This window comes from Vigna unguiculata, chromosome 7, assembly GCF_004118075.2.
Source record: "Vigna unguiculata cultivar IT97K-499-35 chromosome 7, ASM411807v1, whole genome shotgun sequence".
NCBI lineage: Eukaryota > Viridiplantae > Streptophyta > Magnoliopsida > Fabales > Fabaceae > Vigna > Vigna unguiculata.
The window spans coordinates 533,703-547,521 of NC_040285.1; the positions used below are offsets into that span (position 1 = coordinate 533,703).

Here is a 13,819-nt window from a genome sequence, read left to right on the forward strand (position 1 = left end):
ATAAACATTTCATTAATTAGCTTAACATTAGTAACGAGTGAACGAAAATAACATAATAATTGTATGAATAAGTGGTAATAATAAAAATATTAGTATATTAGAAGTAAAAACAGAGTTATATATAAACTTAATTATGTTTTTTTTTCTAAAATGAACTAGTTTTCATTTTTATTTCTGTAAAAAAATTCTTTATTTTTTATTCCTATAAATTTCAAATTTTCTTTTTTTAATCTTTATAAAATATGTGAATTTTTCTTTTAATTTTTTTTTTCAATTTTTTTTTCACGGTAAATAAATAATATTTGTATAAATTTTTATAGCTTGTTAGATAACACATGTCTGTTAGAACACCAATGTGTGTCATATAAAATATATTTTGCTGAATACACTATTAAGATTATATAATATTATGGACAGTATTTAATTAAACAAACAAAAAAGAGCCAAAATAAATATTTACTTCTATATAAGAACTAAATATATATTTAGTCTATTTACACGTGTTTATTCGTTTTTTACATATTTTTTATATCATCATAATTATTTATGTTAGATTTTATTAAAATTGTATTATAATAGTAAATTGATCAAATAATTTTTATTTTAGCATATTTTTAAAAATATACATTACATAAAAGATGTAGGTAGTATAAATAACTCTAAATTAATATAAAATTTGGTAAATATAATTTATTTAATAAAAAAGTTTAATCAAAGATGAATTTCACAGAAATTATGATATAAAATAACATTATTCTCTTAATAATTTTATATACGAAGTAAATTTTCTTTATATATATATATATATATTTAATATTTAATATATATTATTTTATCCTATTTTTTCACTTTACGAAATAAGAGGAGAAGATGAGACGAGGAAATACTATTTCGTGATTTTAGATAACCCACTGCTCTTACATTTCGTTTTCACTCTCTACGCCGCCGCTATTCCGTCGTAGACAGCCGCGCCTCCACTCTCATCTTTCCAGGTTCTCTCTCTTCTCCCTCTCTTTGCGCAATAGCACTTTTTCGAATTTTCAATATTAGGTTTTGGTTATACCATTATACGCTGCTGGTGAAGTTTAGCAAGGTTCATGATTCGCAATAGCAACTTTGATTTAGGTATTCGCAAGGTACTGCGTGTTTTAGAGGGAAGCACAAACTCTAGTTTAGGGGATTGAGGAGGAATGCAATTTAAATTCAGCATATTAAGGTCATAGATTAGGTTATTGAAGGGAAAAACAAAAATGCTTGTATAAGTTTAACTTCAATTTCCAAGTGGGAAAATAAATTCTAGTGATTGCTCAGTTTGTATAAGAAAAGAGAGGCTATTACGGTGGGAGGGTAATTGTAAGCGTTACATATGCTAAGACACTGTTTATGGATTTGGGAGGGCGTAAGTTTACCGCTGTGCTAGGACTTCCCCTTCTTATGAGTATGTATGAATAAGTACTTTCAAGGTGTTGCAGAGCAGGAACTAGAGGTTGCTGAGAATGTGAGAGGTTGATTTTAAAAGGTTAAATGAAAAAAGAAAGTAGTACTTGTGCTTTGTCAATAACACACATTTGTCTTGATTTTGTTAATTTTAACAATTCCAAAGAAATGTAGTAAGTTTTATTTGTTAGAATGCCAAGCTATTTTGTTGAGTACAATGTTATCGTACATTTTATGTATAGGATGATTTAGTGGGATAAGATAAGACTTTTGCGGTTGTTTATTATAATGCTAATCACACCCATTCCTTATGTACCGTGAATTTTGAAGGGTAAGAAATAAAATAGAGTATATGAAACGCAAGTTCAACAAGAAATATACTAGCATTGATTTGGAGGTGAAAATTGGGGACCATCTACTCGTCACACTACTTAGGTATCTTGGATGAAATGAAGGAATGTGTTAGGTGTATTTCGAAACATGTCTCTTAAGGTAAAATAATTTGTATTGCAAGACTAGCTATACAAGATCAAGAAAATTCTTAGTGTTGGGAAAAGCTTTGGTCTATGTTGTTTTATCTTCTTTGTGCTTATTTGGGTAGCACTCAATGCTAAGACACATGTTTTTTTTAAACATAAGAATCTTAGTGCTTTTTTTTATTGGTCTCTTTCTTCTTTTATTATATTCATTTGTTTATTTGGGTTTTCTTACTTCTAAAATAATCCCCCACATTAGCCTTTTTTATTTCCAGGCCATGCAACCTTTGAGTGTCATTCTCTCACTTAAATTTCTATTATCTCCTCTAAAACTCTAAACACTTCAAATTCTCCTCTAGTCCAGAAACGCCTCTGTTTTTATTCCTCTGTTTTTACAGGTAACATTGTTTGTTTTGTGGTTTTTGTTCTCTCTTTTCTTAAATCTTCCCCTTTCTCCTTTAATCCTTTCCTCCTTCTTTCCCCTTTCTCTTTTCTTTAACTTCAACTTCTTCAAAATTTGAATTATTATTTTTCTTTTTTATTTTTCTCATTCTCACGTATACACTAAAAATTTGCCTGCTATTTGTTTTCAGTTATTTGCCCATGTCGCTATCTTCCATATGATAAAGTGGATTTAAGCTTTTTTTGCAGTTTTCCGTGATATGCTATTGACAACACTGGCTGTGAGATTAATTTGGGCACACATCCCAATTACATTCAATGGTTGAAAATTAATTTGATAAAAAAAGTTCTATTAAACTTCAAAACTAACAAAACAAGCTTTTATGCTATTTACACAATTAAGTTTTTTGCGCCCTAGGACCTACAAAAGTTTGCACTCTGGTGAATTATATATTTCTTTTATGTGGTTTTATTCTGCTACAGTTAGCTTCAGTTTGTTATTTATTTTGCACCGTGCATTAATGACAAACAAACATATCATCTAGTGACTGGATCAATTTAAGGAACAAATCTATAGACATATACTATACTAATTTGGCTCCTTTAAAATGAGTAAAGGTAAAGTGAGGACTTTCAGTTACACATGTTTGATTTATATGTAATGCATGTATATGGAGCATCAACTGTTATTTTTATTGACAATTGTGATTAACCTTATTTGCTCTCAAATGTGACTTGCTCACTTTAGAGGAGCCCGATTTATAGTATATTCATTTTGTAGTCAATCATTCCCTCATAACATTATTGGACAGAATTGATGAACCTATTAATGCTTGAAATGGACTTTCTGTTTTCCATTCAGTTGAATGAATTATTTATTACATATAGTTTCATGTTTGTGGTTGTGATCTCATTGTCTTTCCTTTTTTGGCTTCTTCAGGAACAGCATAATCTATCTTTTGATAGTTTTAATTCCAAGTTTTCAATACTCTCCTTCACTGGCGCTGTCCTTAATAATCTTAGTCGGGATGTGATTAATGTAGTTTGTATTAATTGGTTTGCGTCATACAAAATGAGCAAATCTAATCGTTCAAAGGATAAGCATGGAAAAAGTGATAGGCTTTCTGGGGATAATTGTGATGAAGGGAGTGCAGCCCGTACAAGGCCATTTAGTTTTGAAGAGATTATGCTTAGAAGAAGAAACAAAGAACTGCTTGAAAATGTTGAAGACCCCGCACTTGGATGTTCTTTAGAGAAAATTGATGATCATTTTGAGTCTGCCAGGACCTATAAACATGACAAAAGCTCATCATTTGGCAGGGAGAAACATGCTTCTGAGGAATATGTAAAAGTAAGTTCTAGAAAGAAGGTTCAAAACACATATGTCAAGGAAGATGATTTAATTGAAGTGAAAGGTACGGCTAACCATAATTTGGAAACTAAATCAAGTGCTGGATTAAATAATAAAGGCAGGATAACCAAAGAAAAGACTGAGAAAGAGACGTTTGGTCATAGAAAAAATGAGCAAATTCATGACAGTTCTGAGTATAAAGCTGGAAAAAAGCATTCAAGAGATAGGGATAGTTATGTGGAAGCAAATAGACCAAAATCTGAAAGGAAAAAGAAAAAAAACCATGTTGGAGAGGATGAGAATCCTAATGAGTATGTTATCGAAAAGAGGCATGATAATGATAGAGATAATAGCTGGAGATTGAAAAGGTGGTTAAGCAATAACTCTGAAGAAGTGCCTGAAAAGAAGCATTATAGAGAATCAGATAAGGATAAGCATGCGGGTGGTAGGGCAAAGTATGCAAGGGAAACCAAGAGAAAATACCAAAATGGAGATGATGAAACTCAAGACAGGAGTACACCGAGGAAACATGATGCTGTGAAACATCATAACATGCACAGTTATGAGAGGAAGGAGAGGCGGGCTAAGGTCAAGTCACATTATGAAGAATTAACAGCAAAGAGGAGACGTTCAAGAAGTCGAGAGCGTGAGGATAGAAGGTCACCATCTTTTCCACAAAGGGAGCAAAAACGTACTTATCAAGATGGAGAGCGTAAAGAGTCGTCTATGCATTCTTTGAAAGATAGTTCTAGAAAAAAGCACCCTGATATGGATAAAAGTAGAGTATCAACTAATGGTTCAAGTAGTCACCATCATCGTCATGGTGGCTCTACAAGTGGACTTGGTGGCTATTCTCCAAGGAAGAGGAAAAGTGAAGCTGCTGTCAAGACTCCTTCCCCATCTAAGCACTCTCTTGAGAAGAAACGTGCTGGATGGGATCTACCCCCTGTAGGAACAAATAATCCTTCTCCCGCTGTTGTTTCTTCAAGTTTTCTATTATCAAATTGTGCTGTGTTGCCCAACATGCATGGAGTGGTGTCAACCAATTCTCTTGATCTAGCCCTTGTGAAGCGTGGACCAGTGCCCTTTCTAAATGATGTATCAACAGGGAAAAATTCCAATATTGATTCTGTCCAATTGACACAAGCTACCCGGCCTATTAGAAGGCTTTATCTTGAGAATCTACCTGCTTCTGCCTCTGAGAAAGCTGTGATGGATTGCTTCAATAACCTCTTACTCTCTGGTCGAGTAAATCATATCCAGCAAGCTCAACCATGCATCAGCTGCGTTGTGAGTCTGTAGTGCAAAATATGAAAATTTAGCTTTCCCTTTACTTATGAAGAAATGCGTTTGAATTTGTTCTTGTATTTCTTTTGTGCAGTTGCATAAAGATAGGGGCCAAGCTCTTGTAGAATTCCTTACAGCTGAGGATGCATCATCTGCTCTTTCTTTTGATGGCAGTACACTATTTGGCTCCATTGTGAAAATTAGACGACCCAAAGACTATGTTGAAATTGCAGTAAGATTGAAAACCTTATCCATTATTCATTCTTTCATTTGTATAATAGAACTAAGACTGTTAGTATAATAGCTGTTGAAGTGTTTGATATTTTTCTCTTGGATTTAATTTTTTTTATTATGCTTCATTGTAGATTGTAGATATTAGATTTCAATGTTTTTACTCTACCAAATTGTTCTTAATTTACTCAAAAAAATTATTGAACCATTTATAGATAACTATTGGATCAAACCGTGGAATTTGTCTTACCACCACTTACTTTGCTTACCTGTACCTGCTTTTAATTGAGTAGTATCTTTTTCCTTTGATTTTGATTTGCTTATTGATGCTGTGTTGACTCGATTTGAAAAGATTCAATTTATTATGCTTGTGCATTCTTACATACTTTTTGTTAATATCTATAGGTTTCTTGAATTTTATGGCATGATCAATTTATGGTGTATTTATTTATATTGGACAGTTGATCCTTTAATGAATGGACTTGAGGAATTTTCTGAATAATATATGGTTGTTTTTAATATTAAGAAGCTATTGCCAATAGAAAGGAAATGAAATATATGCAGCACTATCTTTTTGGCATATTTCAAATTAATGTTACATTAATTTGACTTGCTTTTATAGAAGACACCTTGTATGCTGGTAGTTTGTCTGTAGGATGATGCAAAATTACAACCTAGGTGTATGGTTCCTATTCTATGTGCATTTATGAATGAAATATAAGTATTTGATTGTGTTTTCTGTAATTTTATGGTAATCAATTTTTTAAATTTCCAATTGTTACCAAACTGCATTTTTCACTCAATGAATCTTCAGAGGACCCAGATTTGCAGCATGAATATCTTGCAAAGGTTCTGCCTTTCTATTTCAAACTGTGAAGAATCCACTGTAGAAATTGATATTGATCGGACCTGATGTTTTATGAGAAACAATGGAGTGTAGGTCCTTATAATAGGTAAAACAGACCTAGTAACACTAAAGAATATAGAAGCATATACTGATTTCTTGCCTACATCTCTACCTAAACTATTACAAAACTTCTTGCCTAACTGCTTCGTCGTCTGCTCTCATTTATTTCATCCCTCGAAGCAAAACCCCTCTTCTCTACTCATTTGTCACTGTCACTGCTAGATAGGCAATCTGTTATGCTACAATTGAATATTCACTACTGTGTCCTCCTTTCTCCATATAAGCTGATTCTCTACTTTCCATCCCTTACAAACTGTTTCATATATCCCTAGTACTGAAGGGTCTATTAGATATTGTGTTATAGCTGTGTTCTGAATCAATGAATCATTGGATTGTATGTTGTCATACTGACAGAGACCTATGCAGGCTTTAGAATTTGATAGTCGGTTTTCATCATTGGTTACCAGAAGTAGTTTAATGGACCCAGATTAATGGTTTGGTTTTCTTAGAAAAGGATTTACTTTTATGATTGAGATTATGTAAAATTTTCTTGTTTAGTATCTCCTTGATGAAGATTATGTGCTACGTGTAATATGTAATTGATCTTTTCCACTTTCAACTACAAGCTAATTCCTAGGTAACATAATTTTTATTCCCACAAATGACATTCCTATCATAACTGAATGTAGGGATGGTTCAAGTTATTCGGCATCTGCTAAGGCTGTCTCCGCTTGTTTAATATGCACATAGTTACTGAACTCCTTAATATTTTCTATCCACAAAGCAACAGATACCTGGGCTGGGCATGTACAAAATTTCATTGCATCTTATTGTTTATGTGCTCTAATTTTATGTTGAATGTTTTGTATGTATATCTAAACGTAACGAGTCAATCATTATAATGTATGTTTTCTCAAGATTCTGTGATGAAAATGCAACTAATTTGAGCTATTAAGTTATTTCTATTTTCTTTAGTTTTTCCTTTCAGCTGTGTGATTTTGCTTGTGTCTTGGATATGAAGATCTTTTAAGATAAATTGAAAAATGAGTGTCTTACGTTTTAGTTTATCTATCCTGCAAAATATATCAAATTGGTGTGCCTTTCTAAAGATGAATTTTGTTACATTCTTTCTCTGAGCTAAGCCATTGTTTACATATCCCATCTCAAGCTATATTATTTTTGGAGGTAATGTTTTTTTAATACGTCTATTCTGTAGCAGGATAAATAATTTAGGGGGAGAATTAATTATGACCGAAAAAACTTACAAATAAACTAGTAAATCTACCCAATCGATCTCTATGCTAGAAAGATCAATTTCATTGGAATAGCTGTGTGCTGCTGAATACCAAAGATACCTAATCCAACTCCAAGGCAAGTTTTGAGAAAAAAAATTCTCAGTAATTTGAGAATTCTACTCCAACCAAATCTCTGAGTGACTGCATAAACAGCACCATGGCCCAAAATCTTGAACACCCAATTCTCCTAATTTTTATAGCAGATGATAAAAAGGTGCTTAAAGTTTAAGGACATATCCAATGCTTGCCAGGAATTCAAAGAATATTATTCTGATTAGGGGTGGGCAAATTAATTTTCTTTTGTTTGTGAAATATAGCAAGAGTACTAGATCCTAATTTTCCATATATAAAAAAAATAATAAACATTATAATCATAAGAAAAGAACTTCCAAGTTTAAGTTTGTTGTCACTGAAGAATCTTGTGTCAGTAAGTGCTAACTTTTAGAGGCTGTCGTGTCCTCAGCCTTGAAGGCTTAAATCTCAACTTTGCCTGAGACACAATTCCAGTCCTCTGGGTAATGCTGGGAGGGTGTACTTTATTAATCTAGAATTGTGTTTCATGACATTTTTAGTGATAGGTTTCTTGGACATTTGGACAATAAATTCATATTGTTCATAACCAAATGCTAGAAACTGCTTCTGTAGCTTCAAGAGCTTTATAATTCACATGGAGTGATCTGCTTGTTCCATTTTATGAGATATCTTCTGACCCTAGTATTGGAATCTTTTAAATAGGATGTTTATATGGGGTATTTCGTAATACACATTCTGGATGGTGATGAAGCTGACTCCTAATTAAGAAGACTTCCAGGTGTATTGGCAAGTTTGATGCGTTACCAGGATTTAGCTGGCCAATGTTTCAGGGTTATTGTTCTAGGCTGCTGACAATGCTATTTATGATCTCATGCTTTGTTTGTTCTATCGAGTTCAGCATGTAAGTGCTATGGGTTGCAAGTTATTTCTGACTTTCTTATGTCACTCGCGGTTCCAGTGCCTGCTTTGTTCTTTTCCGTGGGATCCTGATTTATCATCATATTGAATATCCCAAGGATTGAAAATTTGGTTTATGTTGTTTTCTAAGAACATCATCCTTGATTGATTTAGATGAGGTGCATTTACCTTAAAAGGCTCAAGGTGTCTTTACTCAGTATTTTCTCCCCTTTCACATAATATTTTATGTGCATTGGTTTTTATCACTTTACACAGCACATACATCGCTTAAAGAAGAACCTGTATTAATTTGGAGTGTCTACATATTAATCTAAATGGTTCTTTTCTCACTGTAGTCAATTTTAACACATTAATGCTATGTATCTATTACTTAAGCTTAAAGGAATGAAGAATGTTCTAACTTTTAAGCGGGCCTCTGGTATTCCATCCTTACATGGCATCCTTTGGGAGGTTGAATATACTTGTGTAACTTCATTGCTGAAGGGTGCTTTGATAGTAATTCTGTTCATTTTGTTATGATCCCAAGATCATTTGATTTTATGGCAAATCAAGTATGCTGTTTTGCAGGGTGTTTCCCCATGCCACATAGATGCATGACAAACAATATAATGTTTTGGTTCTGGTAGATTGAGGCCTCCATTTTGTCTTAATTTCTTTTATAGATGACCCTTTGATACTGTGAAGGTGGTCTTTGATTCTGAACTGCATTAAAAGAATAAAATATTCAAGTGTTTGGAACATGTACTTTTCTTGCTACGCTATTTGAAGTTACTATGGGTGGTATGAATAATCTGAAATGTGGAAATACTGATTAATTGTTACTTTTTAAGGCAGTATTTGTAAGGAAAAATCATCTTGAATTTTATTAGTTTTTTTTACCTCAATCACCTGGAAAACCAAAAGAAATATCTTGTTATTTGACATTTTTTGATCTTTGGGTTCCTCTTATGAGGATTCTAACCTCTGAAAGAATAATCATTTTATGTGTTGCATTGTATATTTATTGTACGTATATGTGGAACAACTTCTCTATCGAATAATATAAATTAAATGTACAATATATTGATTGCTTAGGTGTCAGGTACTAATTTATTTGGCTTATTTCTGATCTGAGAAGTTCTGGGCAGTATCTTGTGTAGGTGGATGATCTTTTATGTTTTTATATTTTTGGTTATGTTACTTATGTTGCTTACATTCTTTATCTTAAAAGTATATGGTTAGTGTCAACTGATCTTAATTTTGTTTTTATCTATCACTCAAGATATTATTACAAACTAATGCCTTTGTGTAAGCCTTACAATTCTAAGGTATATTGTGGTTATTATCCATGTAGCAGGTTTTCAGACAATTGCTATTTTCATGCAGACTGGTGAACCAGAGAGATCAATGGATGCTACTGTTACAATAAGTGATGTTGTAATTGATTCACCTCACAAGGTATGCATGTAAAACAATAATTTTTACTTTCATATGTGTAAGTGTCAATCTATATGCTATTTTTTGCTTAGCACCCTATATCATCAAACTTGTAACTGTCATGTCGACAAAATAACTTGGTACTATTTGTTGGGGACTGGTTTTTTTATTTGAAGGATCTTCTTAGCCTGTTATGTTGTCTGCTCAGTTATTGTTTCCTGACGTAATTGCTTTAAGGGTATTCTGGTTTTGATTCTTTTAACGGCTCGCATTGTCCCATCCATGTTTTTAACTTTTTGACTCTGGTACTATGTGATTCAACTATATGTGTGCTATCCTTTTTTCTACATTATAGCTCAATTAATTGTTTGTCTAATGATTGTATCCTTTATGTTGTGGCAGATCTTCATTGGTGGAATTTCAAACCTTCTTTCTTCTGAGATGGTAATAATTAAGAAATGAAGCGAAAAATCCTTTTTCAATATTTAACTTGGCCACCCGAGTGTTTTGGAACTCCATCTAATAACTAAATGTCCGTAGTTTAACTTTCCTGTGATGACTAAGGCCTATTTATTTATTTAATTTCTTTTCAGCTAATGGAGATTGCTAGTGCGTTTGGATCTTTGAAGGCTTACCACTTTGAAACCAACGCCAGCAATGCATCATGTGCTTTTCTAGAGGTAATGCTGCATTTCTTCCGTATTGTTCTTTTAATAGTTTTTACCTTCTGTACAATGGAATGGAAGTATTATAATTTACACTTACTGCCAGACAATGACCTGAGCAAAGCCCAAGTGGCTCAAGGGTCCATTTATAAATACTTATCTGTTAGAAATTAGAATGATGAATTTGTGATAGGTATTTGGGTTTTTCATTTGTAATATTTCTTTTCTCAACTTCTTTATTTTCTAAAATCCTCTATCTGTTTTGTACTTTCTTCAACATATTTACAAATTCAGTCTCAACCCAAGTGCGAAGAAAAGAAGAAATACTTTTTCCCCTGCTGGGTGGGATGTCACCATGGAAAAGAGATTTCAACCACTGAGACGTCCATTTCTCTCTTCATTTTGAAGCTTCTTTTGCAAAGTTTCACTGTCACTTTAAGATGATAATTAAGGCATCCCTTTTCTGAGCCTATGGAACGGTTTTGAAAACCTCAAATCAATAATTGGATCTTCCCTAGGAATTCAGACAAATTAAATCATCAAAATTAACCTAATTAAACTGCTGGCTTTGGGTTTGTTTATTATAAGTGAACACAATTTTATACATGCAGCTTCTTTCCCACATCCTGGAAAGAGTACTTATTGATCCATTCTGTTTACTGCTTGTGGTTCTATAGCGCAAAATGTGCTTTAGTTATAACTTCTACTCAGAAAATGAAGTTCGAAGAGTTTAATAATAGCTTTCAACTTCCTTTAAAGTGCATTCCCAGTTTAGAAGAGTCAAATTTAAGTGAAAAATTAAACTTGATGGGTTGGTTATTTGATTTAATTTGTATGATTTTGGGCGTATATGGCTCTATATGACTTTCTCTTATCTATGATGCGAAATTGTCACTTTTTTCTTCTTTTCAGTATCTTTTTCAATTCTAACATGAAGCAAAATCTGAAAGCTAATGTGTACTGTTATATACTTTAGTTCTCTTTCCTTTTGCATATGTTCTATTGAACACTGATTTGATCAAACTGTGTTCAGTATTCGGATCACTCTGTTTCCATCAAAGCTTGTGCTGGTATGAATGGTATGAAGCTGGGAGGGGAAGTACTTACAGTTGTTCAGGCAATGCCTGATGCATCATCACCTTTGGTAACCTCATCATCTAGTGATCCCTATTGTCTCACTCTAGTTCTTTGATACGATCCTTGGTTTCTTTGAAGTATAACCACATTTTTACATAAAATAAAAATACTCCAGGAAAATGCTGGCGAACTGTCTTATGGGATTCCAGAACATGCAAAACCACTGCTCAGAAAGCCTACATCAGTACTAGAGATTAAAAATGTGGTACAAAATCTTTTACTTAGATTTTATGAGGTTATTATATTTTCATTCAATTTCAGTGGGTTTTTTCCATTCCCAGTTTTTTAAAATGCTTGTAGTATTACTATGTAATGTTTTTGCTTGGCCATCTATCCAGAAGGTCTATGTTAGAAGGAAAGGAAGGGAAAAGGGGGGGGGGGGGGGGGGTGGCCGCGGCGGCGGGATTTATACTAGGGAACAGTTGTTACTGTTGACCAAAGTTCTTACAGTTGAGAGAATAATAATTGAATGGGGGGAAATAAATAACAGAGAAGAGGGGTTAAGCGTCCGTTTTGGAATCTGTTAGCTGTAATAATTGAAAGTTTATTTTCTTACTTTTCATACACGAATCTAAATCATCTTGATTCAAACACAAGTTGAGAGAGCAATTCACCTAAACGATTCCTAATTCTGTCTATAACTTGTGGTCTGTGGATGATCTGTTTCCTACCGATCTTTTCATATGAAAGGGAGCTGTGGACTTAGTACAAATCTTTGTGGGGTCTCGCTCGCTTTGGGTCAAATATATGTTTCTCCTTTAAATTATATTTCTAGTTACATTACACATCTTTATGATTACTTTTGGTTTATGTTTGTGTAATATGTATAGTTCGCAGCGGAGTCTATTTCGTCTCTATCTGACTTGACAATTGAAGAAATTTTAGATGATGTACGATTTGAATGTGCAAGGTCATAACCCTGTATTTGCTTTTCATCTGGAATTATTCTTGTTTTAAAAGTTTATAAAGCATAAACACTTTGAAGTCCCTTTTATCTTGCAGATTTGGGACTATTAAATCAATTAATGTAGTCAGGCATAGCAGTGAAAAGAATTTAGCAACCAAATTAGAAGAATATGAAGTCATAAATGAAGTGGAGTCTAAAGATTTTCAAGACACCAACTCTATTAGTACAAAATCTAGTTTCTCAGACAAGGCTACTGACCCCAAATCTGAAGCAACAAATTGGGTTAAATTTGATGATGATAAAGAATTGGAAGAATATAAAGTTGATGGTGGTACTAGTGTTAATACTGATAAAAATGCTGAAGTTTTTGAGGATAAATCATGTCGAGAACACCTTGTGAATGATACAGTAGTTGAAGATGTGGGTGGCAAGAGCATACCTTCTAGTATCATTCAAGAATTTCCTGATCAACAGGATACATCCGATGACGTGCCCAAATTGGATGATGAAATGGTTGCTAACGATACATATGTGGATATTGAAAATAAGATTGTGGGGGAAAACACGGATTCAAAAGGCACGGTTTCTGCAGTTCAGGAAGGCTTTTCTGAACGTGATACTCGTTCAGAATTAGTTGGTCCCCAAAAGGTTACTGATACGGAAGATGATAATGATCATGTATTTGAACCAGGTTCTGTTCTTGTTGAGTATAGAAGAGCCGAAGCATGTTGTTCAGCAGCACATTCTTTACATGGACGACTGTTTGATGGCAGAATGGTGACGGTGGAGTATGTTTCTCAGAGTCTATACAGAGCAAGATTCACAAAATGAGCATTTCTAAGTGAGCGGTAACTCTTGGTTATATGATGAAACATAATATTGTCTTTTTGGTGATTGTGGAAGATTAATTCATCTGATCGGTTATGCCAGCCTGCTTCCTGCTATTAAATGTGGTAAACAGTTTTTAACTTTCTGGTTTACCTCGCTGATGCTTAACTGAGCAATGTGGATTTGGGGAAAATGCAAGTTTAGTATACATCAAGTTTGTAGCTGCAGACCATCTGATAAAGATTTGTTTTTCAAACGAGACATGATGAAAACTATCATTTCATGCCAAATGTTTTAAATGCTGTTAGCTTTGGAGATGGTGATGTCATGGTTTTTGGCAATGTTTTGTGTACGTGGTTATGTTATGTTGCGTTACAAACTGATTGTTGTATCGTAGTTATTTTAGATGATGGTCACAGGGCCATACTTTCTTTTTTCTGTTTTGTTTCTTTCACATATTAACCTTGTCTTACCGTAACAAAATACAAACTTTCACTAACTATTTACTTGACAATTACGTTACATAGAA

At 33.4% G+C, this 13,819-nt stretch overlaps 1 protein-coding gene across 1 annotated transcript; it reads left to right on the forward strand.

The window, feature by feature from the left end:
• Nucleotides 1–850: 850 nt before the first annotated feature.
• LOC114190482 (splicing factor U2af large subunit B) lies at nucleotides 851–13,800 on the forward strand. The gene is made up of 10 exons (XM_028079380.1): nucleotides 851–992; nucleotides 3,256–4,956; nucleotides 5,048–5,185; nucleotides 9,703–9,774; nucleotides 10,156–10,197; nucleotides 10,347–10,433; nucleotides 11,452–11,562; nucleotides 11,671–11,760; nucleotides 12,386–12,465; nucleotides 12,558–13,800. The coding sequence occupies exons 2-10, from the start codon at nucleotides 3,388–3,390 to the stop codon at nucleotides 13,291–13,293; spliced, it is 2,925 nt and encodes a 974-aa protein (XP_027935181.1). The 5' UTR covers nucleotides 851–992; nucleotides 3,256–3,387; the 3' UTR covers nucleotides 13,294–13,800.
• Nucleotides 13,801–13,819: the final 19 nt, after the last annotated feature.